At 44.7% G+C, this 22,521-nt stretch overlaps 1 protein-coding gene across 1 annotated transcript in view; it reads right to left on the bottom strand.

Moving 5' to 3' along the window:
- The window catches only part of LOC141264915 (serum paraoxonase/arylesterase 2-like), a 36,737-nt gene extending 18,260 nt beyond the window's left edge, over positions 1-18,477 (bottom strand). Inside the window, 2 exon segments of the mRNA XM_073677328.1 lie at positions 18,270-18,396; positions 18,399-18,477. Of these exon segments, the coding sequence (XP_073533429.1) occupies positions 18,270-18,396; positions 18,399-18,462 (191 nt within the window). The 5' untranslated portion in view covers positions 18,463-18,477.
- Between the last annotated feature and the right edge of the window lie 4,044 nt (positions 18,478-22,521).

Below are 22,521 nucleotides of genomic sequence, written 5' to 3'. Positions count from 1 at the left end.
TCGGGACGATCACACAATATCCCACCGCTGCCGTCACTTTGTTATGATTTGTCAGGGATTCACACACACATGATCCCAATTAGTCACTACGCAGGTATCGGCAAGCGAGCAGAGAGCGTATGGTGTTCACACCTCCGGTTTCCAATGCATGGAATATGTGTATATGCCCCGTACAGTCACTGCCAGCTTCACGATAGCCCAATTATGATTATTCGCTGCCACCACCAATCAATTTTAAAATATAATACAGGCCTGATCGGACGCCTGCTTTCTGGTAGCGTATATGACTTCAGGGGAGGAACGATTACAGGACAAAAGAAACAGGACTATTACATTTTATATTTAATCCAAAAAGGAGGCAGTGTCTATGAAAAATATACAAAAGGTTTTACAAAAGGAGACATTACAATACAGAATATGCACTTACACAAAATAAATGGGATTAAAGAAGAACTTACTATAAAGATCGCAGAGACAATTCAGTTTAGCTGGAGGGGAGCACTCCAATGACAGTGACCCGTGCTACACATAAATATGTAACTTCCAACATGAGTCCTGACGCATCTTCGGTTTGGTCTTTTAGGCTGAAGGGGGACCTGCCCACACACCCCCTGCGATGATATTACATGGGCTAGGCTCCAGGCTTCATATTTTTATTTAAATCTCTAACTTCTGGGATAACTTATCGCTGGTTGATTGCAGAAGTTTGCAAGTGACGCCATATTCTTTATTATGAATTTATCTTTCCTTAGAGACTATACATGGCATAGCTGCGGTCTGTTATTTTGGTACTTTTAGGCCACAGCTCACCAGAGGGGCATACAGCTACGGAAAAATATGCGTATTGTTCCTTAGCTTACCCACCCGCTAAAAATACATGTCCTATTATTATCGGAATCATAGAACTTGCGATATTCCATATTTCATGTCAGTGCCAGAGAGACTGCAAACTTCTGTTCAGCAAATGGGGCAGTGCCTTGGGGGGGGGGGTGAGAGAATTCTTTTTAAACCAGGAACTACATCCTTCTCACTTAGGTGTATATTTATCACAGGCCGGTGCAACTAGAAAATACACTTGTATGTTAATTGGGTTAGTAGCTCCTTTTGTGCTAGCATTTGCATATTAGCCACTTCTCCTGTGCGTGCTAATTAGTATAGTGACAGCTCTGTAGATTGCCAGCTTTTCTACTCTGACAGATGGACAATAAGGGGGGGGGGGGGAGGGGGAGAAGCGGTTTGGGAGAAATTCTTAATATTTCTATGAGAGCGGCATTTAAGGAAGTGTTTTTTAAAAGCTGCCTCATTTTTTTTATTATTATTATTTTAGTTGACATAGAATAAAAAAAAAAGGTTTTATGCAATTCCCTCATATACTAAAAGGAGAAAATATGAAAATATTTAAAATTCCAGGTTCATTCACGAGGACGTGTGAGAGACAAATGAACAAAAACATCACATTCCAGACAAAGATAACAGTGTTGGGTAGAATGGTTTTGAAAATCAAAGTCTTCGTGTCCTGATGGGATGTTGTGCAGCGGATCAGACAGTAACAGCTCGAGTCCCTCATGTACGCTCGGTTGTCTTTCTGTAGCTGCCAGGACAAGGATTTCACAATTGGTCATGATCATGAGAAGACAAAGAATCAGTCCAAGAGGTCTAAAACTTGTGCCAAGTGTTTGTGCCGTTAGATACCTTGTCATTCCACATCTTTTAGCCTGTGGGGCGTTTTTACTGCATAACAACATCATGATACAAGCACAGTCACACCTCTGAAATATTTTGTGCTGCAGGGATTTTCCTGCTCCTTCCACTATGCAGCCTACATTCCCCTCCTCACATGCCACCCTGTCCTTACTAACCCCATCTCATCACAAAAGGTGGACAGGTTCTTACCTCACACCAGATTAGCACAATCTGCTCCTTAAATACTCTGTGCTGCTGCATAAACACCCCTATTAATAAATAATGGCTAAGAAATATAAGGCTGAGGCTATGCAGAGACCTTGGCCACAATACAGTTGTTCAAAGATCATTATACGCTGCCGCTGCATTGCAGGTGAATTGAAAAACAAAGATAACTATCGAGTACTTCCACAAAACTCACTTCCCATTTTTTTCTTCAAAACTGGTAAATATTCTACAAAATGTTTTTGACTCGGGCATTATACCCAAAAGAATATTCCAGGGTTTAATGCCAAAGTCACCAAAAATTGCCCCATTTTACCTTCTGCTGAAGGTCCATAAGGATTCCATCAGTCCGCCTGGCCGACCTATTGTCTCTGGCACAGGAGGGCTATGCAATAACATCTGTAAATTTATTGATCACTATCTCAAACCTTTGGTTGAGACGCTGCCCTCCTATGTCAGAAACTACTGACATATTAACCAAGATCAATGGTATTTATCTTGAAACAAATATGATCCTTGTCACCATTGACATTGAGTCATTATATACATCAATTAGACACAATGTTGGACTCTGGGCGGCCTGCTTTTTCCTTGAGACTGCCAACTGGGATGACTTTCTGAATTCGTTCTAGACCTGCTTGAATTCGCACTCTTGCACAACTTCTTTGTATTCAAAGACAAGTTCTATCTGCAGACCCAAGGGACCACCATGGGCACGGTGTGTGCTCCGCCAAATGCAAACCTGTTTCTCGTCTACTGGGAGAGGCAAGTTTTTTAAGGTGACGGAGCACACGCCTCGGACCAAGTACAAGTCTGGTTCCGCTACATCGACGATGTTTTGATGATTTGGCAGGGAAGTGTGACTGAGTTAATCGGGTTCATGCAGGGACTGTATGATAACATTTTCAATTTGAAATTTACCTATAAATGGCATCAAAATCAAATTGATTTTCTGGATATACAACTTTACGTCAAGCCAGATGTCTCAACAGATCTATAATCGAAAGGAGACAGCGGTAAATTCATTGCTTCACGCCTCTTCCGTGCATGTGTATCCAGTGATCAAGGTCATCCCAGTTGGACAGTTCTTGAGGAACAGGAGGATTTGCTCCACTGAGGAATCATTTGAACGACAATCCGTTGATCTTGCAGATAGGTTTAGGATAGGAGTATACAGTGGCAGATGCATCAAGAATGGGGTACAAATGGGTCAAGTCAATCAAAAGAGAAGACCTTTTGGCATTACCCCATCAAAACAGATTATCCTGAAGTGAGTTTCATTTCCACCTCTAACTGTCAAAGGGAGAGTACTGGCCAAATTCTCAATACACATTGGTAGATCTTGAAAACTGATAACTCACTTGCAGCTCACTTACCAACTGTTCCACGGATGACACCAAGACGGAGAATGAACCTGAGGGACTATTTGGTCAAAAGTCTAATACTATGGCACCAATGGAACTGAATGAAAAACTCAGTTTTGTTCCATTTTTATGAGTGTGTGGCCTTCCTGTTTAGCTTGCAATGTGATCTCTGCTTTTTATTGTTATTTTATTCCCGCTTATTAATTCTTTGTCTCGTCTTTCTTCGTTTTTTAGTTTATTTTTATTTTGTGTCTCTCTGCCGTCGATGCTACTATGGATGCGTACTGGATACACCTGTCATATTATTCTATTTTCATCATTGAACGTTTTCAACACTGCTATCCCTTGGAGAATGGAGGATCAGGATTTGCCATGAATCAAGATTTTTTTATTGTGGGATTGTGGAGGAGGGTTGGGTGATTTATTTGTTTTTTTTTTGTATTTTCTATGTATATGACAGTAATTGCTGTCTTTGTTTCTTTATAAATTAGGTCGTATTACTCATCGGTCATGCACTGACTTTATTTGCACTGTCACTTTAAATGCTCATTGCTCATTTGCACTATTCCTCCAAATTTTTTTCCCTTTGTGGTCATTAGCAGCACATCGTCACTTTCACAACTGCACTTTACATCATTCATACATGATCTTATATGTAAGTATGTTCTTATATACTTTAGTTACACTTTATTGTTGTACCTCCAGTTTATCGCACATTGCTTTGATCTTAGGATTTTCTTGTGCGTCCCCCTCCCTATCTCCCACCTCCTTCACCCAAGGGATAAAGCTTTTCCTCTTCTACATATTCATATATGACTGCGCCATACGACAATAATCCGGTCGCCAATAAGATGGCCGCCGTTGTACGTATGCGCAACAGACACTCCGCTGCGTTGTACCGTGGATGTCCCCCTGACATCAATGAGTTACAGTTTACCCGTCATGCGCACCGCGTGAGGGCGGCCATGACGGAGATGACCTGGGCAGTGTGGGAGCTGGAACGCACGCGCCACTGATTACTAGCAGCTGACACATGCAGGGGTGGATTAAGAGTAGCAAGGGCCCCGGGCAGTTTAGAAGGCGTGGGCCCCCCCCCCACACACACACACCTGATGTATCACGTGACATGTCACATGATCCCCTGTGATAGATCATGTAATAGTTCGCGTGAAATTAATTTGGCACAATATTAATTATAATATTTTTTTTTCGGCTGTGTGCCCACTATGCGTTTTTTAAGCGTTTCCGCAGCAGCAATTCCGCTGCAGAAACGCTTAAAAAACGCTTGGTAGAAGGTCTGCCATGTTCCCCAATGATAATCCGCATGTGCTGTGCACATGCTGCGGAAATTTCCACTGCGGATTATCATTGCGGAAAAATCCGCAGCATTACCAATCATTTTGCGGAAGCGCGGCGCTTTCGCTGCCATTGACTTGCATTGGAACACATGGAATCCGCATCCCTGCATCTGTAGATGCAGAATCCATGTGTTTCAATGTGCGGATGGTACCCGGGTCTGGAGAAGAGGAGACTCTCCTCCGGACCCGGGTACCATAGAACCTGTAAAAAAAGAATAAATAAATAAATATTATACTTACCTTCTGATGGCCCCCGGTGTCTTTATCCGATGCGTCCTGGCTTGCCGGCAGCTCGTGATGGTCTGAAAAGGACCTGCCGTGACGTCATTGGGTCACGCGACCGCTGACGTCGGCAGGCCATCAGAAGGTAATTATATTTATTTTTTACCATTCTTTTACGGTCACACTATATAAATCCATACTGTTTTCATGGATTTATATAGTGTGACCAAGTTGTGAAGCACTTTCCAAGTGATGCTAAAATCGCTTGGAAAGAGCTTGTCAACCCGCATGCGGAAATGCATGTGAAGAACGCTTCACATCCGCATGTCCCTGGCAGGAAAACGCATGTACAATCCACATGTACAATCCACATGCGTTTTTTCCGGAACATTTCTGTATCGTGGGCACATAGCCTTACATTAATTGTATGACTCAATATTGAGCACACGTAGCCATCTATACACAGCGGGAGGCCGCACGTAGCCCTCTATACACAGCGGGAGGCCGCACGGCGCCCTCTATACACAGCGGGAGGCCGCACGGCGCCCTCTATACACAGCGGGAGGCCGCACGGCGCCCTCTATACACAGCGGGAGGCCGCACGGCGCCCTCTATACACAGCGGGAGGCCGCACGGCGCCCTCTATACACAGCGGGAGGCCGCACGGCGCCCTCTATACACAGCGGGAGGCCGCACGGCGCCCTCTATACACAGCGGGAGGCCGCACGGCGCCATCTATACACCGCAGGGGGCCGCACGGCGCCATCTATACACAGCAGGGGGCCGCACGGCGCCATCTATACACAGCAGGGGGCCGCACGGCGCCATCTATACACAGCAGGGGGCCGCACGGCGCCATCTATACACAGCAGGGGGCCGCACGGCGCCATCTATACACAGCAGGGGGCCGCACGGCGCCATCTATACACAGCAGGGGGCCGCACGGCGCCATCTATACACAGCAGGGGGCCGCACGGCGCCATCTATACACAGCAGGGGGCCGCACGGCGCCATCTATACACAGCAGGGGGCCGCACGGCGCCATCTATACATAGCGGGAGGCCGCACAGCGCCATCTATACATAGCGGGAGGCCGCACTGCGCCCCCCCCAGAGACAGCAGGCCGCACGGCGCCAACTATACTCAGCAGGAGGCCGCACGCAGTCACGCACACACACAAACATATACAGACATATACATACACGCATAAACACATTTGAAACACAATACATATAAACAGACATCACACAATGATATCTGCCCACACACACACACACACACACACACACACACACTCACCATCCCCCGGCTCCATTCCTCCTGCCTGCTCTGACTTCTCCGTTGCAGCAGTGTAGGCCGGGCGCGCACTGCGTGACGTCACAGCTAGGAGACACGGTCGCGCACAGGGCCATGTCTCCTAGCAGTGACGCGGCCGGGCCAGCACAGGGAAGTTAACTGCTGCAGTGCTGGCCCGGCCGATGAAGAAGTAGCGGCGGCCGCTGCTGGGGGAGCGGTCCGGGGCCCCCCCTCCTGCCACTGCTACCGGTATGTGCCGCGGCGGCCCGCACATATAATAAGGGCAATCCGGCATTAGACACCCCGCTCGGAGCCGCGGGCGGTTTGGGGCCCCGGGCGGTAGCCCGGATTTCCCTCATTATAATCCGCCTATGGACACATGTATACATATATACACTCATAGGACAGAACAGGATATACAGCATTTCCTTGAGAAAGCCACTCCGCTAAATGCGCGTCGGGCCGCAGGGAGAGCGTGTGTAGCCAGGGTATATCATGGGTAAGCAGATTCTATTTGGATTCTGATGTTTTGCTACTTGTATGCAATGGTGGATTAGGGACACACACCGTATTATTCCTTATTGATATATAATAGGGTTCCCACATGCTGCACCCATAAACTTATATTTCACACTAATGTCGTCTCTCTTATGCAAATGTTGTTATTTGTTTCCTCCTGACAAAACCTTGATACTGTCTTTAACCCCTTTACCCCCGAGGGTGGTTTGCACGTTAATGACCAGGCCAATGGGGGGACGTGGCTAGCAGGTGAAGGAACAGGACGCATGGCTAAGAGCTCTTCAAGTAATCCTGTAACATCTCCGCAAATAAGCAGGAATAAACTATTAATCAATGCCTGGAAGACTCTGGAGAGGGGCTGCGAAGCCTAGACACTCTCTTATATGGACTATCTTTCTTAGGAAAGCAACGGAGCCTTGCGGCCTGTATATAGGCCCGAAGCCATACTGAGGCCTACCTGCGGGCCCGAAGCCTTTCCTCATCCTAACAGCTCTTGGGACCACTGAGGGGAGTCGCAGCCGCGTCACTCGTCGCTGCGGACACAGCCCGGCAAGGACTGTTCTGAGGCCGAGGGGAGCGGGAGAAGGAGTGAGGTGAGCAGGGGCCATTGGAACTGCGAGTCGCTGCTTGTGCCGTGACCGACGGCCGACCCATGTCGCTCTCGCCCCCTCCCCCCCCCCAGCCTTACAGTGCCACCAACTTACACCGACTCCACCAACCCTACTGGAAAGGACAGGAGAAACCAGATTCCTTAAACGGGGTCTCGCCAGGAGCGGTCCGCGCATACAGTGGTCACAAACGTGCGGCTGGAGAGGAGGTGCGGTGTCGCTGGGCACCGGCATTTTGCGACACGTGTGGTTCGGACCGGTGCCTGGGACAGTGGGGCTTTGGCGCCGTTCTACCGGTCCACATGTGCTCCCCCGGTTCTACGATTTGCAAAAGACACCAGAGGGACTAGTGCTGGCCAGAGCCAGAGCTCTGATGCCATCTAGTGGCCAAAGAAGAATAAGACACCCACCACCAAAGAAGGAGCTAAGCAGTCTCATTACATCTAACAAACCTTGAACAGGCAATGACCCGATCCGATTAAAAGTCTCCGAATGTAGGCAAAAGGATATTCGATCGTAGCTCTTTTTTTTTCCCTAACAAATCCTATCACGTAAACGTTAAGCATGTGGAAATTGCGAGTTAAAACACCTCGAATGTCTTCTAAACCAACCAAAGCTGTCACACAAGCAGACGTGGACAAATTCTTGAAAAAACAAGCAGGAATACCAGACTTTGACAAATCCTCTAAAGGCAATGACCCACATCAAGAGGAGGACTCAGACTCTCTCCCAGAAAGTGATTCAGATATGGGAGGGGACAACACGGTAACCCGCTCATTTATAAAGAGAATCCTGTCCAAATCGTTAGAACCCATCTGCGAGGAACTAACGGAGATCAAACATGACCTAGTACAACAGGGCCACAGATTGGAAACAGTAGAACATAATCAAGCAACCATGACACACCATACCAATAACCTATTGGACGGCCTTATGTTGCATGAAACTCAGCTTCAGAACATACAATCCACATTAGAAGATCATGAGAACCGAGAACGAAGAAACAACATCCGCATTAAGGGCTTACCGGAATTGATAGCCCCAGAAGCCTTAAACACAGCAGCAAAAGAAATTTTCAGTAAACTTCTACTCGATGAAGACCCTAAAGACTTGGAACTGATTAGAGTACATAGGTCCCTAAGGCCCAAACAAAAACAGAATGAACCTCCGCCAGACGTTCTTTGCCGATTCACAAAGGACCTTATTCTACGCAGAGCTCGAGAAGTAGAGGAGATAACATACGAACAGGGCCCAACTAAAACTCTTCCAAGATTTATCAGCCACAACTTTAAAGAAGAGATGGATGTTAAAACCTTTTACAGGGGCCCTACTACAAAAAGGCCACCGCTTCAGATGGCTTTTTCCCTTTGGCCTGCTCATCACGGCAGGAGATAAGAAACTCTCTGTCGGATCCTCCGCTGAAATTAAAGAGGCCTGTAAGTTACTGGATATTTCACTAACATCCTATCCAGACTTGGAGGAATTCCACTCAGCCTCACTACATCAACCCCTGCAAAACCCATTTGCATGGTAACAAGCTGGATCTTCCAAATCTCAGAGACAAAAAAAGGAAATCAGACAGAATAATGCCATCCAAAGAAGGAGCCGAAGCAACATGAGCAAGAAACCTTTAATCCCCCAAGCTAATATTTTCTACTGGTTGCAAATGTTTTTCTATGGTTATAAAATCTGCATGATAATCAACAATTCAGTCTTGACTCCCCATGTCAAATAACCCCCCCCCCTTTTCATCTCCCCCCTACCCCTACTCTACTGTTACCCTCTCCTTATCGCCACAACTCTTCATCCACCAGCCCTTCCCCTTCTCTTTGTTCTGTTTCTTTTTCTTTGGACTACCCCCACCCCTTTTTCTCCTAACCCACCCCTCCCCCCCCTCCCTCTACCCCACCCCTCATATCGCCTCCCTAACCCAACATTTAAGAAGCTGTCGTTGTTGTTTTAATGATAGGATAAGTAACTTGTATCTCCCTAAGAGCCTACAGAAATTGGGAGACATCGTTCAAATCTACAGGATTGTGTTATGTTAAACTGGTTATTAATAGTAATGTTTTTTCTTTCACATCTAACCCCCTCTTCCTTTCCTAACCTCTCCAACCCATACCCTACAACTCCTACCTGCCAGGATAAGAGTACACACCCAGGTGGTCAACAATCCAGTCGCCAGTCTCAACGTTACACTCAACACAACGATGGACTCACAAGATAAGGTATACACCATCGCCACTCTTAACGCTAAGGGGCTAAATTCTCCAGTAAATAGACGACACACACTAAATCTACTTAAAAAAAAAACCAGAAAGCAGACATCGTGTTAATTCAGGAAACACACTTCAAACTTTCCAAACTCCCTAATTTTGAACAAACGCACTGTGACACATGGTTCCATGCCACCTCTACATAAACAGGGTCGAGAGGCGTCTCAATAGCAATCGCGAAAGGAGTACCCTTCCAGAGCCGAGAAACCCTCATAGATGCGAATGGACGTTTCATTTTCATAAAAGGACTATTAGCAGGAAATCTAGTAACAATATGGAGTCTATACGCCCCTAATAAAAAGCTTATGAAATGGCTAATAGCGACCTTGAGGAAAATTAGCAAATTCAGAGAGTCCTTATTATAGGAGGGGACCTCAACGTAGCTTTGGAACCCCTAATAGACACCACAAAAAAGAAAAGTAAGTTCTCCCAGAGAGATTTAAATAGAATAAAATCACATATGCAGTCACTACAAATGATTGAAGAGTGGAGGTACATTATTATTATTATTATTAAATATTTATATAGCGCCATTAGGTTCCATGGCGCTTTACAAGTGTGGGGGCAGACAGGGACACGAACATGAAACATCAAACGAGGCGCACTGGTACAGTAGGGCAGGGGGTCCTGTCCACGAGGGCTCACAGTCTATAGGGGGTGGGTGGACATGCACCCAAATGACCGCGATTACACCTTCTACTCTCATCCGCACAAATCCTACCATAGAATTGGCAATTTGTTTGCTCCTAAAAACACTTTCCCCATGATTAAAAAATCCTCAATACTACCTAATGTGTACTCCCATCACTCTATAGTAGCCTTAGAGAGGACGCTACACAAACCCTACCCCACTCATAGATCGTGGCGGCTCAGTGAATCGGTGCTAAACTTACCTAATGCCCATGATCGCATCACCAAGGTACTGAATCAGTACTTTGAGCAAAATGACAACGGTGAGGTTTTGGCGCCGATTTTGTGGGAAGCTCACAAATCCGTGATGAGAGGAGAGCTGATATCTATTAACACATTCGTTAACAAACAAAAGCAACATTGAATAAATACACTATATATGGAAATTTCTGATCTTGAACTTAAACATAAGAAGCAAATGGACCCTCAAACGCTAAGGCTCCTATCCCAAAAAAGACAACAGCTTAAAGATATTTTAAACATTGGAGCTGAAAAATGGTATGCGTCTTGGCGAAATAGAATGTATGTACATGGCGATAAAGCATCTAAATTTATGCTCTCAAGAATTAGGCAAAGACAACCCCGAACTTACATACACTCAATTAAAAGCCCAAGAGGGACCTCCATGTCTAATTATGACCACATAGAAATGGAATTTTTAAACTACTATAAGCAATTGTATAATTTAAGACCAAATGAAAACTCTAGGGGAAAAGCAGAAAGGAGACATAAAATTCAATCCTTCTTATCCAAACTAGACATGCCAAAAATTTCAACCCTATAAAAACAGCAGCTAACTAGACCCTTCCAAAAACGAGCTCAGGTCCGCCCTGTCAAGATGCCCTTCAGGCAAAGCAACTGGCCCAGCCGGCTTTACAGCCACATATTACAAGTCGTTCCCTTCAATCCTCTTGCCTCGCCTGCTGGCTTCATTCAATTCAGTATTAGATGGCGACCAGTTCCCGGCTCAAGCTCTTGAAGACAGAATATCCTTGATTTTTAAGGAGGGTAAAGATCGGGAACTGGGTAGTAGCTATCGAAGTGGATTTAAAACTATTCGCCAGCTTGATCGCTGGTCGTATTTCAAAACTCCTTTCCAATATAATATCTTCGAGCCAGACAGGCTTTGTAGGAGGAAGAGAAGGAAGAGATAATGCCCATAAAATACTTCACCTAATGAATTACGTTAACAAACAGAAACTTCCCCTAGTGTTGCTGGGGACTGATGCAGAGAAGGCTTTTGACAGGGTGGACTGGACCTATCTGGAAGAAACACTCCTTAGCTTTGACTTCCCAGCTCAACTAGTCAAGGCCATCCTAAGTATGTATAAAACCCCCTCAGCTCGCATCAGAATCAATGGCTCTTTAACGGAACCATTCACCATCTATAATGGCACGAGACAGGGGTGCCCACTATCTCAGATATTATTTATTCTAACGTTGGAACCTCTTTTAGCAGCAATACAACTCAACAAGGAAATAACGGGAGTTACAGTAGGTAAAACACAGCACAAAACAGCTGCTTTTGCAGATGACTTACTAATCCTTATGTCCAACCCTATTAAAAGCTTCCCGACCTTAATACAGATATTAAAGGAATATAATTCATTAACCAACTTTAGGGTGAATATGTCAAAGTCAGAAGCGCTAGACTTGAATACACCTCCCCCCCCCCATACTTTATCCAAATTGAAATCTTTATATGCCTTTAATTCTCCCAAAAATCATATATCTATTTTCTATGCTTCCTATCCAAATACCAGTTACTTACCTCAAAAAAGTAAACTCCCTTTTTTTCCTATATATGGAAAACCGCAAAACCCCGCATAAATGCACGCACACTGATGCTACACAAATCGAACGGAGGCATGGGAGCACCGGACAGCAGGACTTATTACTTTGCGGCAGTACTCTCAGGGTCAGTAGATATAATCCGGAATAACCTAAATAAGCCTTGGTTTGATATAGAAAATACACTGTCCTCGCACCCGCTTAGGTCAATACTATTAACCTACTCTAAGGAATACCCTTATCACACCCGAAACAATCCTCTAACCTGTACGATGCTCAAAATCTGGTCAAAATTCCATAAACTACTAGTTCCACCCTCAACTCCGTTATTGAAACTATCTGATGTCCTGATGAGAGCGGAACAATTGACAAACTATAAACGCATCTCTCAGATAGATAATATCACAATTGACCAGATTCTAACCGATGGAGCCCTCCTCTCCTTCCCTGATCTGCAAAAGCTCCCAGGTCTGTCGAACCTCAACTTTCTCCAATATAACTCGCTTAAGAACATACTTCAAAAAACTCATTATACCTTACATACAACACGTAAATTAACCCCATTTGAGGTACTATGTGCTAGAAGCTCTAAACCTACTAAAACCCTCTCCACGATCTACCAGTCCCTCCAGACAAGTGACTTATGTCTGAAAAGAGCATACATTATTAATTGGGAGAAAGATCTAGGATACCAGTTTACGCCCGAGCAAACCCTTTATATCTACAAACACTCTCATGGACCGACAAGCTGTGTAAAAATCCAAGAAAACTCCTATAAAGTAATAACCTGATGGTACATTTCACCTCTTCAAATGAAGATCTGGAAACCTAATGCACAGAAGAATTGCTGGAGGTGTGGGGAGGTCGAGGGGAGCTTCTTCCATTTATGGTGGCAATGTTCTGTTCTGCGCTTCTTTTGGGATATGACAGAGAACACTATTCAAGAAATTACAGGACGTCCGACTATTCTAACCCCTGAGGTGGCCCTCCTAAACCTCCCTATATGGCCAGACCACAAAAAATCTTCAACTATAGCCCTAAATATTCTGGCCGCAGTGAAAATACTTATTCCCACCTACTGGAGGTCTCGTCTTACCCCATCGAAGCACCAACTAACAGAAAAAATAGACCAACTATATCGTGTAGCGGAGATAGCAGGGGAAGTCAATCATACCCAGAAGGCATTCGCAGAATACTGGTGCCCCTGAATAACACACAGAGATAAGTATAGATCGATACAGCCCTAAAACAAACCTAAGTTAACAAATACCAGCTTAGTAAAAGACCACCCCCTCTCACCATACCCCTACCCACCCCCCGCTCTATCCAATTTCTAGTTTGTACTACCATTCTAAATTTATTCTAAACAATATATTGTTTCAGTTTATCTTTGTTATACATCTGAACTATGTAAGAATGCAATGTTTATTGATGCACAACATCAATATGACTTCCTGGATTCATCCAATGAGACTATTTGTAATTTTAAGAAATTCAATAAAAAGATTTGTTGAAATGAAATGAAATGACCAGGCCAATTTGTACAATTCTGACCACTGTCACTTTATGAGGTAATTACTCTGGAACGCTTCAATGGATCCCGCTGATTCTGAGAATGTTTTTTCATGACATATTGTACTTCATGATTGTGGTAAAATTTCTTCGATATCACTTGCGTTTATTTGTGAAAAAAAAAAATCAGAAATTTGGCACAAATTTTTAAAATTTCAAACTTTGAATTTTCATGCCCTTAAATCAGAGATATGTCACACAAAAGAGTTAATAAATAACATTTCCCACATGTCTACTTTACATCAGAACAATTTTAGAACCAAAATTTTTTTTTGTTAGGACGTTATAAGAGTTAAAATTTGACCAGCGATTTCTCATTTTTCCAACAAAACCATTTTTTAGGGACCACATCACATCTGAAGTGACTTTGAGGGGCCTTTATTACAGAAAATACCCAAAAGGGACACCATTCTAAAAACTGCACCCATCAAGGTGCTCAAAACCACATTCAACAAGTTAATTAACCCTTCAGGTGCTTCACAGGAATTTTTGGAATGTGGAAGAAAAAAAATTAACCTTTTACCTTTTTTCACAAAAATGTTACTTTAGACCCTATTTTTTTTATTTTTGCAAGGGTAACAGGAAAAATGTCCACCAAAATTTGTTGTGCAAATTCTCCTGAGCACGCCAATACCCCATATGTGGGGGAAAACCACTGTTTGGGCGCACAGCAGGGTTCGGAAGGGAAGGAGCGCCATTTGACTTTATGAATGTAAAATTTGCTTGATTAGCGGACGCCATGTTGCGTTTGGGGAGCCCCTGATGTGCCTAAACAGTGGAAACCCCCCACAAGTGACACCATTTTGGAAACTAGACCCCACAAGGAACTTATCTAGAAGTGTGGTGAGCACCTTGAACCCCCAGGTGCTTCACAGAAGTTTATAACATTGAGCCGTAAAAATAAAATGTTTACATTTTTCCCACAAAAATGTTTTTCAGACCCCAATTTTCATAAGGGTAACAGGAGAAATTGTGCAATACCATTTGTTGTGCAATTTCTCCTGAGTAAGCAGATACCCCATATGTGGGGGCACAGCAGGGTTCAGAAGGGAAGCAGCACTGTGACTTTTTGAACGCAAAATTGGCTGGAATTGAGAGCGGACGCCATGTCGCGTTTGTAGAGACCCTGATGTGCCGGCAATCCCCGCAAGGTTTTTTTTGCCGCAAAGCATGTGGGGCGGAGACTCGAGTATGTCACTCCAGCACCCGTGATACTCGGTGCATACCCGAGCACCCGATGCAAACTCAAGTAGCGAGCACTTGCGCTTAACACTAGTCGCCATATAGTCATCATTTTTTTTTCTTTACTTTTGAAAAAATCTCAACCCCAACACAACCCTAACCCTAGCACAACCCTAACCCTAGAGTTTATTTTTTACACCATTCCTCGTGCGGTATTAGTGATTAGACGACTTTATTCTTCGAGTCGGTGCGATTACAGCAATGCCAGATTCATATCAGTTTTTAATGATTGACAGCTGTCACACACTAAAAGACGCTTTTTTTTGCATCGCTATATTTTGAGAGCTATAATTTTTCCATATTTCGGCCGACAGAGTCATGTGACGACTTGTTTTTTGCGGGACGAATTGACGTTTTTATTGGTACTATTTTCAGGCATGTGACATTTTTTGATCACTTTCTATACCAATTTTTGGGAGGCAGAATAAACAAAAGCTAACAATTCAGGAATTGTTTTTTCATGCTGTTCTGCGTGTGGTAAAAATTGATAAGGTAGCTTTATTCTTCAGGTCATTACGTTTACAGTGATACTACATTTATGTTGTTTTTTTATGTTTTGGCGCTTTTACACAAAATCTATTTTAGAGAAAAAATAATTTTTTTGCATCGCTTTATTCTGAGAGCTGGAACTTTTTTATTTTTTGGCTGATGGAGCTGTATGGCGGCTGTTTTTTGCGGGACAAGATGACATTTTCAGCGGTACCATTTTTATTTACATTCATCTTTTTGATCGCGTTTAATGCCATTTTTTGTTTGGCGGTATGATAAAGCATCATTTTTTATTTATTTTTTTACCGTGTTCACTAAAGGGGTTAACTAGTGGGAAAGTTTTATAGGTCAGGTCGTTCCGGACACGGCAGTAACATCTCTATGCTATGCAGGCTGCAGCCCTGTGCACACAAATTAGGTAGACCGCGCACACAAATTAGGTAGACCGCGCACTGAGCACTTTCTACCTAACTTCCTGCTGTCTGGTGACCCGGATGTCGTCATAATGACATTGGGTCACCATGACAAGCACCGGGAGCCCGCACAGACAGCGTGGGACGCCGCTGAGGAGGTAAGTATCTGCGCTTAAGTCCCCTTGCCAACGGAATGCTGCGATCGACTTCGATCGCAGAATTTCGGGGGTTAAGGTGCCGGGAGCGGTGCGGGACCGCTCTTGGCACATTGTCACAGCTGACACCTGGTGGCGATTGCCCCGCACCGCCCATAATCATCAACATTAACAGAAATAAACACTTGAAATAGATCACTCTGTGTGTAATGACTCTATATAATATAGGAGTTTCACTTTTTGTATTGAAGAACTGAAATAAATTAACTTTTTGATGATATTCTAATTTAGTGAGAAGCACGTGTGTGTGTGTGTGTGTGTGTGTGTATATACACACACACACACACCTTTTTAATGTATATATAATAAAGTTATTTTTTATCTATAATAAACTTGTGGTTTATGGTTACTCTATTGTTTGGATGGTCACACCCGTTGGTTGGATATGTATTCGAGTACTCCACTGTTCTGCTCTTACTGTTGGTTAATACCTGGGAGGGCACCATTTTATCATTTGATATGCCCTCGACCTGGTTACATGCTTGGTGTTATATGAATCTTGTTTCGGTCAAAGATCACTGTACGCCGCCGCTGCATTGCAGCTGAATGATCGTGTGGCGACCTGGTAAATACCGTGAGAAGCAAGTTACAAAAAGTTGGATTTTTTTTGCCTCTTGCTTGTTGCAGGACTTTGCGGATCGCTTTTCTTCCCCCATTCGCCTGCAATGATTTTTGTCCGCAGGCAGGGGCATAACTATAGTAAGTGCAGGGGTGGCAATCGCACCCAGGCCCTGGAGTCTCCAAAAGGCTTCTTTGGCTCATATGAAAAGACCATTACTATTAAAGACTTGCAATAATTAGGGGTCCCCGTTGGAGCCTTTGCATAGGGGCACACAAGACTGCTCTAAGTTCCACGCTCTGCACTGGCTGTTATTCAGGTGCCATAATTAAGGAATATAAATGGTCCGTCCACCTCTTCATCTACTATTACACCGTTATCGATACTGTATTGACCCTAGGTGACTCGGGGGCCACTTCAGGGCCCTTATACCTCATTAGGGTCCATTTGGATGAGTTTATTTTGTACGCTGCTTATTCCGGCCATGAGAATAGAAAGAAAAAAAAAAAGAAGAAGGATTTCCTGATCTGCGAAAGACATTAGTGACCTCAGGGTGGATTTCCAGCGGGAATATCCTGTACTGTGAATTGTTTGTCAGATCTTTGCACAAGGTACAAAAAAAACAAACATAAGGTGCAGCGAGACTTTCACCCAGGGCCAACCGCACAGGGCGTGCACCAGGCAATGGTTCCTGGCAACCTGTGGCCATAGCTAAAATGTGGTAACATACTGGACAATAACTGCGGAACTACAAGTCTCAGCCTGCCCTGCAAAACATCAAGTCATGCCCTTACAAATTTGCAAGCTATTTCTTGGTCTGTGGTTCTTCAGATATTGGTGAACTACAAGTCCCAGCACATGCAAAGAAAGAAATGGTGATATCCAGATGAGTTTTTTTTTTTTTAAACGTTTGCAGCAAGGATTGACCTCCTAGGACAGATGACGCAGGGTCTACACCAGTGTGGCCAGCACATGCTGGGAGTTGTAGTTCTGCAACATCTGGAAAGTCGCAGGTTGGAGATCAATGGTGACAGTATGTGTAATGATGAAAGGACTAGGAGTCCCAGTCTGCTTTGAAAAAGTATGACAAAGGAATCACAAATGACCATGAGAGCCCCTTTCCCAGCATTAGTTGTTCACTTAACCTACAGCATGCTGGGACTTGTAGTTACACAACAGTATATTGTATTTTTTTCATGTCTCCAAGCTGTTCCAGAACTATAACTCCCAGCAAATCCAAGTATAAAAGGATGAAGTTCTGATGGATAAATCAGTTTTCAGAAGTAATGATCTACTGGGGTACACACTGGTGGTCTTCCCCTTGTACCCCTCCCAGGATATCCTGACAGTTGCATGCTGGGAGTTGTAGTTTCCTAATATCCTGTAGAGCAACAAAGTCCCACTCAGCAAAAAGCTACAAATAAATATCAGGATTGAGGGCAAAGATCCTGAAAATAGAACATGCCAAAAGCTGCAACATGTGTTTCCCTCCAATTTATTGTATTCCAAGGTAAATTGTGGGAGAAGGGGGGACTACAAGACCCAGCTTGTCCAGCAGAGAAGTATACAGGGACTGATGGTTCTGCAAGATCCACACAGACATTGTTACTTGTTATCAAAATGGAAAAATAAATACTAAGAGAAAGCAACACAAAAAGATACAATGTATCAGCAGAGGTTCCAAAGTAGTTAGGGAGATGTTCCAAAACTTGTAAAAGTTCAGTCCACAAGCTAAAAGTTTACTTACCTGAATTTCACCAGTCTCTCCCCCAGTGCAGCCAGGAGGACCCCAATAACAGTCAATTTGAGCAGAGCCCCCATAGCTGCAGAGATGTCACTGGCAGGAACCTGTGTTGTGGACTGTAGGTAGGGAGTGAGCAGTGATCTGTAACACATAGACTGGGTGCTGCCGGTGTGTCCAGTCTGTGTGATCTGCGCATGCGTGGAATTCCAGAAAACTTCCCAAACTCTCAGAACAAACTTTGCCTAAAGTTCCTAAACTTATTTTCTGCTGCATTAGAGAAGCTGAAACCTTGCAAGCAGCAGTGACCCTGTAACTATCATCAAGTATGGAAATTATTAATAGAGGGTCATTTAACAATGTCTAGGTGGCAATTGTCCAAAGACATCATTTCTCACCAGCATCCAAAGACTGGATCCCCCAAGAGAAACCAAAGTCCTTCACTGCTTTGGACAAGCAGAAATTTATTTTTTTGTCACTAAATGGCATTTTTAGTTTTATTTGGACATTGCATGACAGTATGGTGGTACAAATACAGTATGTGGCAGTGTTATGGGGGCACTCTGCTGTTTGTCAGTATTATTTAGGCATTGTATGGTGTTATTAATTATTGCATGCTTATTATATGTAATATTATGCCTAGGTCACACAATGTATTTTTTTGGAGCAATCTTCCAAAATGCGTCATTATTACAATGTTTACGAAAATTTACAGCACAGGGAAAGCATCATGTGAACACAGACTTAGAGTATTCTACTCAAAAATACACAAAAAAACCCACTTTAAACACTCATTGATTTTAACGAGAAAATGCTCCTATAGTGCACATGGTGCATTATTTTGGGCATTTCCCATTAAAATCAATAGAAAGTTTATTCACAGAGTTTTTAGGCAATGTTCACACGGAGATTTTTGTGGCGTTTGAAAAGAAAAAGATTTTTCAAGTGGAAACTGCTGCTGGAAACTCTCCTTTTTGTTGGGAAGTTTTTGGAGGAGTTTTTCTTTTTCCTGAAGCGGTTTTGAAAAATTTTGGGAAGTTTTTCCCTAAAGTGTTTTTTGAAGTTGCCTAGTTTGTAGTATGGTTCTTCACATGACATAATTTCTAGGCAGGTCCACTCCACAACCCACCTTAAAAAGTACTAAACACAGTAAAGAATGAATCGCTGGTCCTTTATGCAGTTTCCTCAGGGGCATCAATGTCTTTGTATGTAGCTTCCTCAAGGGCATCAATGTTCCTGTATACAGTTTCCTCAGGGGCATCAATTTTCCTATATGCAAATTTCTCAGGGGCATCAATGTTCCTGTATGCAGATTCCTCAGGGGAATCGAAGTTACTGTATGCAGCTTCCTCATGATTATCAATATCCCTGTATGCAGCTTCATCAGGGACATCAATGTCTTTGTATGTAGTTTCCTCAAGGACATCAATGTCCCTGTATGCAGCTTCCTCAGGGGCATCAATGTACCCGTATGCAGTTTCCTCAGGGGTATCAACTTCCCTGCATGCAGCTTCCTCAGGAGCATCTACAACCTTGTATGCAGCTTCCTCAGGGGCATCAATGTCCCTGTATGCAGCTTCCTCAGGGGCATCAATGTTACTGTATGTAGCTTCCTCAGGGGCATCAATGTCCCTGTATGCAGCTTCCTCAGGGACATCAATGTCTCTGTATGCAGCTTCCTCAGGGGCATCAGTGTCCCTGTATGCAGCTTCCTCAGGGGCATCAATGTACCCGTATGCAGTTTCCTCAGGGGTATCAACTTCCCTGCATGCAGCTTCCTCAGGAGCATCTACAACCTTGTATGCAGCTTCCTCAGGGGCATCAATGTCCCTGTATGCAGCTTCCTCAGGGGCATCAATGTCCCTGTATGCAGCTTCCTCAGGGGCATCAATGTCCCTGTATGCAGCTTCCTTAGGGGAATCAATGTTACTGTATGTAGCTTCCTCAGGGGCATCAATGTCCCTGTATGCAGCTTCCTCAGGGGCATCAGTGTCCCTGTATGCAGCTTCCTCAGGGGCATCAATGTCCCTGTATGCAGCTTCCTTAGGGGAATCAATGTTACTGAATGTAGCTTCCTCAAGGGCATCAATGTCCCTGTATGCAGCTTCCTCAGGGGTATCAGTGTCCCTGTATGCAGCTTCCTCAGGAGCATCTACAACCCTGTATGCAGCTTCCTCAGGGGCATCAATGTACCTGTATGCAGCTTCCACAGGGGAATCAATGTCCCTGTATGCGGCTTACTCAGGGGCATCAATGTCTCTGTATGCAGCTTCCTCAGGGGCATCAATGTACCTGTATGCAGCTTCCTCAGGGGAATCAATGTCCCTGTATGCAACTTCCTCAGGAGCATCTACAACCCTGTATGCAGCTTCCTCAGGGGCATCAATATACCTGTATGTGGCTTACTCAGGGGCATCAATGTCTTTGTATGTAGCTTCCTCAGGGGTATCAATGTCTCTGTATGCAGCTTCCTCAAGGGCATCAATGTACCTGTATGCAGCTTCCTCAGGGGAATCAATGTCCCTGTATGCAGCTTCCTCAGGAGCATCAATATACCTGTATGCGGCTTACTCAGGGGCATCAATGTCTTTGTATGTAGCTTCCTCAGGGGCATCAATGTCCCTGTATGCCGCTTCCTTAGGGGAATCAATGTCTCTGTATGCAGCTTCCTCAGGGGAATCAATGTACCTGTATGCAGCTTCCTCAGGGGAATCAATGTCCCTGTATGCAGCTTCTTCAGGAGCATCTACAACCCTGTATGCAGCTTCCTCAGGGGCATCAATGTCCCTGTATGCAGCTTCCTCAGGAGCATCTACAACCCTGTATGCAGCTTCCTCAGGGGCATCAATGTCCCTGTATGCAGCTTCCTCAGGAGCATCTACAACCCTGTATGTAGCTTCCTCAGGGGCATCAATGTCCCTGTATGCAGCTTCCTCAGGGGCATCAGTGTCCCTGTATGCAGCTTCCTCAGGGGCATCAATGTCCCTGTATGCAGCTTCCTTAGGGGAATCAATGTTACTGAATGTAGCTTCCTCAAGGGCATCAATGTCCCTGTATGCAGCTTCCTCAGGGGTATCAGTGTCCCTGTATGCAGCTTCCTCAGGAGCATCTACAACCCTGTATGCAGCTTCCTCAGGGGCATCAATGTACCTGTATGCAGCTTCCACAGGGGAATCAATGTCCCTGTATGCGGCTTACTCAGGGGCATCAATGTCTCTGTATGCAGCTTCCTCAGGGGCATCAATGTACCTGTATGCAGCTTCCTCAGGGGAATCAATGTCCCTGTATGCAACTTCCTCAGGAGCATCTACAACCCTGTATGCAGCTTCCTCAGGGGCATCAATATACCTGTATGTGGCTTACTCAGGGGCATCAATGTCTTTGTATGTAGCTTCCTCAGGGGTATCAATGTCTCTGTATGCAGCTTCCTCAAGGGCATCAATGTACCTGTATGCAGCTTCCTCAGGGGAATCAATGTCCCTGTATGCAGCTTCCTCAGGAGCATCAATATACCTGTATGCGGCTTACTCAGGGGCATCAATGTCTTTGTATGTAGCTTCCTCAGGGGCATCAATGTCCCTGTATGCCGCTTCCTTAGGGGAATCAATGTCTCTGTATGCAGCTTCCTCAGGGGAATCAATGTACCTGTATGCAGCTTCCTCAGGGGAATCAATGTCCCTGTATGCAGCTTCTTCAGGAGCATCTACAACCCTGTATGCAGCTTCCTCAGGGGCATCAATGTCCCTGTATGCAGCTTCCTCAGGAGCATCTACAACCCTGTATGCAGCTTCCTCAGGGGCATCAATGTCCCTGTATGCAGCTTCCTCAGGAGCATCTACAACCCTGTATGCAGCTTCCTCAGGGGCATCAATGTACCTGTATGCAGCTTCCACAGGGGAATCAATGTCCCTGTATGCTGCCTACTCAGGGGCATCAATGTCTTTGTATGTAGCTTCCTCAGGGGCATCAATGTCCCTGTATGCAGCTTCCTCAGGGGCATCAATGTCCCTGTATGCAGCTTCCTTAGGGGAATCAATGTCTCTGTATGCAGCTTCCTCAGGGGCATCAATGTTACTGTATGTAGCTTCCTCAGGGGCATCAATGTCCCTGTATGCAGCTTCCTTAGGGACATCAATGTCTCTGTATGCAGCTTCCTCAGGGGCATCAGTGTCCCTGTATGCAGCTTCCTCAGGGGCATCAATGTACCCGTATGCAGTTTCCTCAGGGGTATCAACTTCCCTGCATGCAGCTTCCTCAG

Source organism: Phyllobates terribilis, unplaced genomic scaffold (genome assembly GCF_046119375.1).
Source record: "Phyllobates terribilis strain yellow unplaced genomic scaffold, ASM4611937v1 Scaffold_4__5_contigs__length_816908805, whole genome shotgun sequence".
NCBI classification, from domain to species: Eukaryota; Metazoa; Chordata; class Amphibia; order Anura; family Dendrobatidae; genus Phyllobates; species Phyllobates terribilis.
The sequence above is the reverse complement of the archived record's forward strand: the minus strand, read 5'-3'. Positions and strand labels throughout refer to the sequence as shown.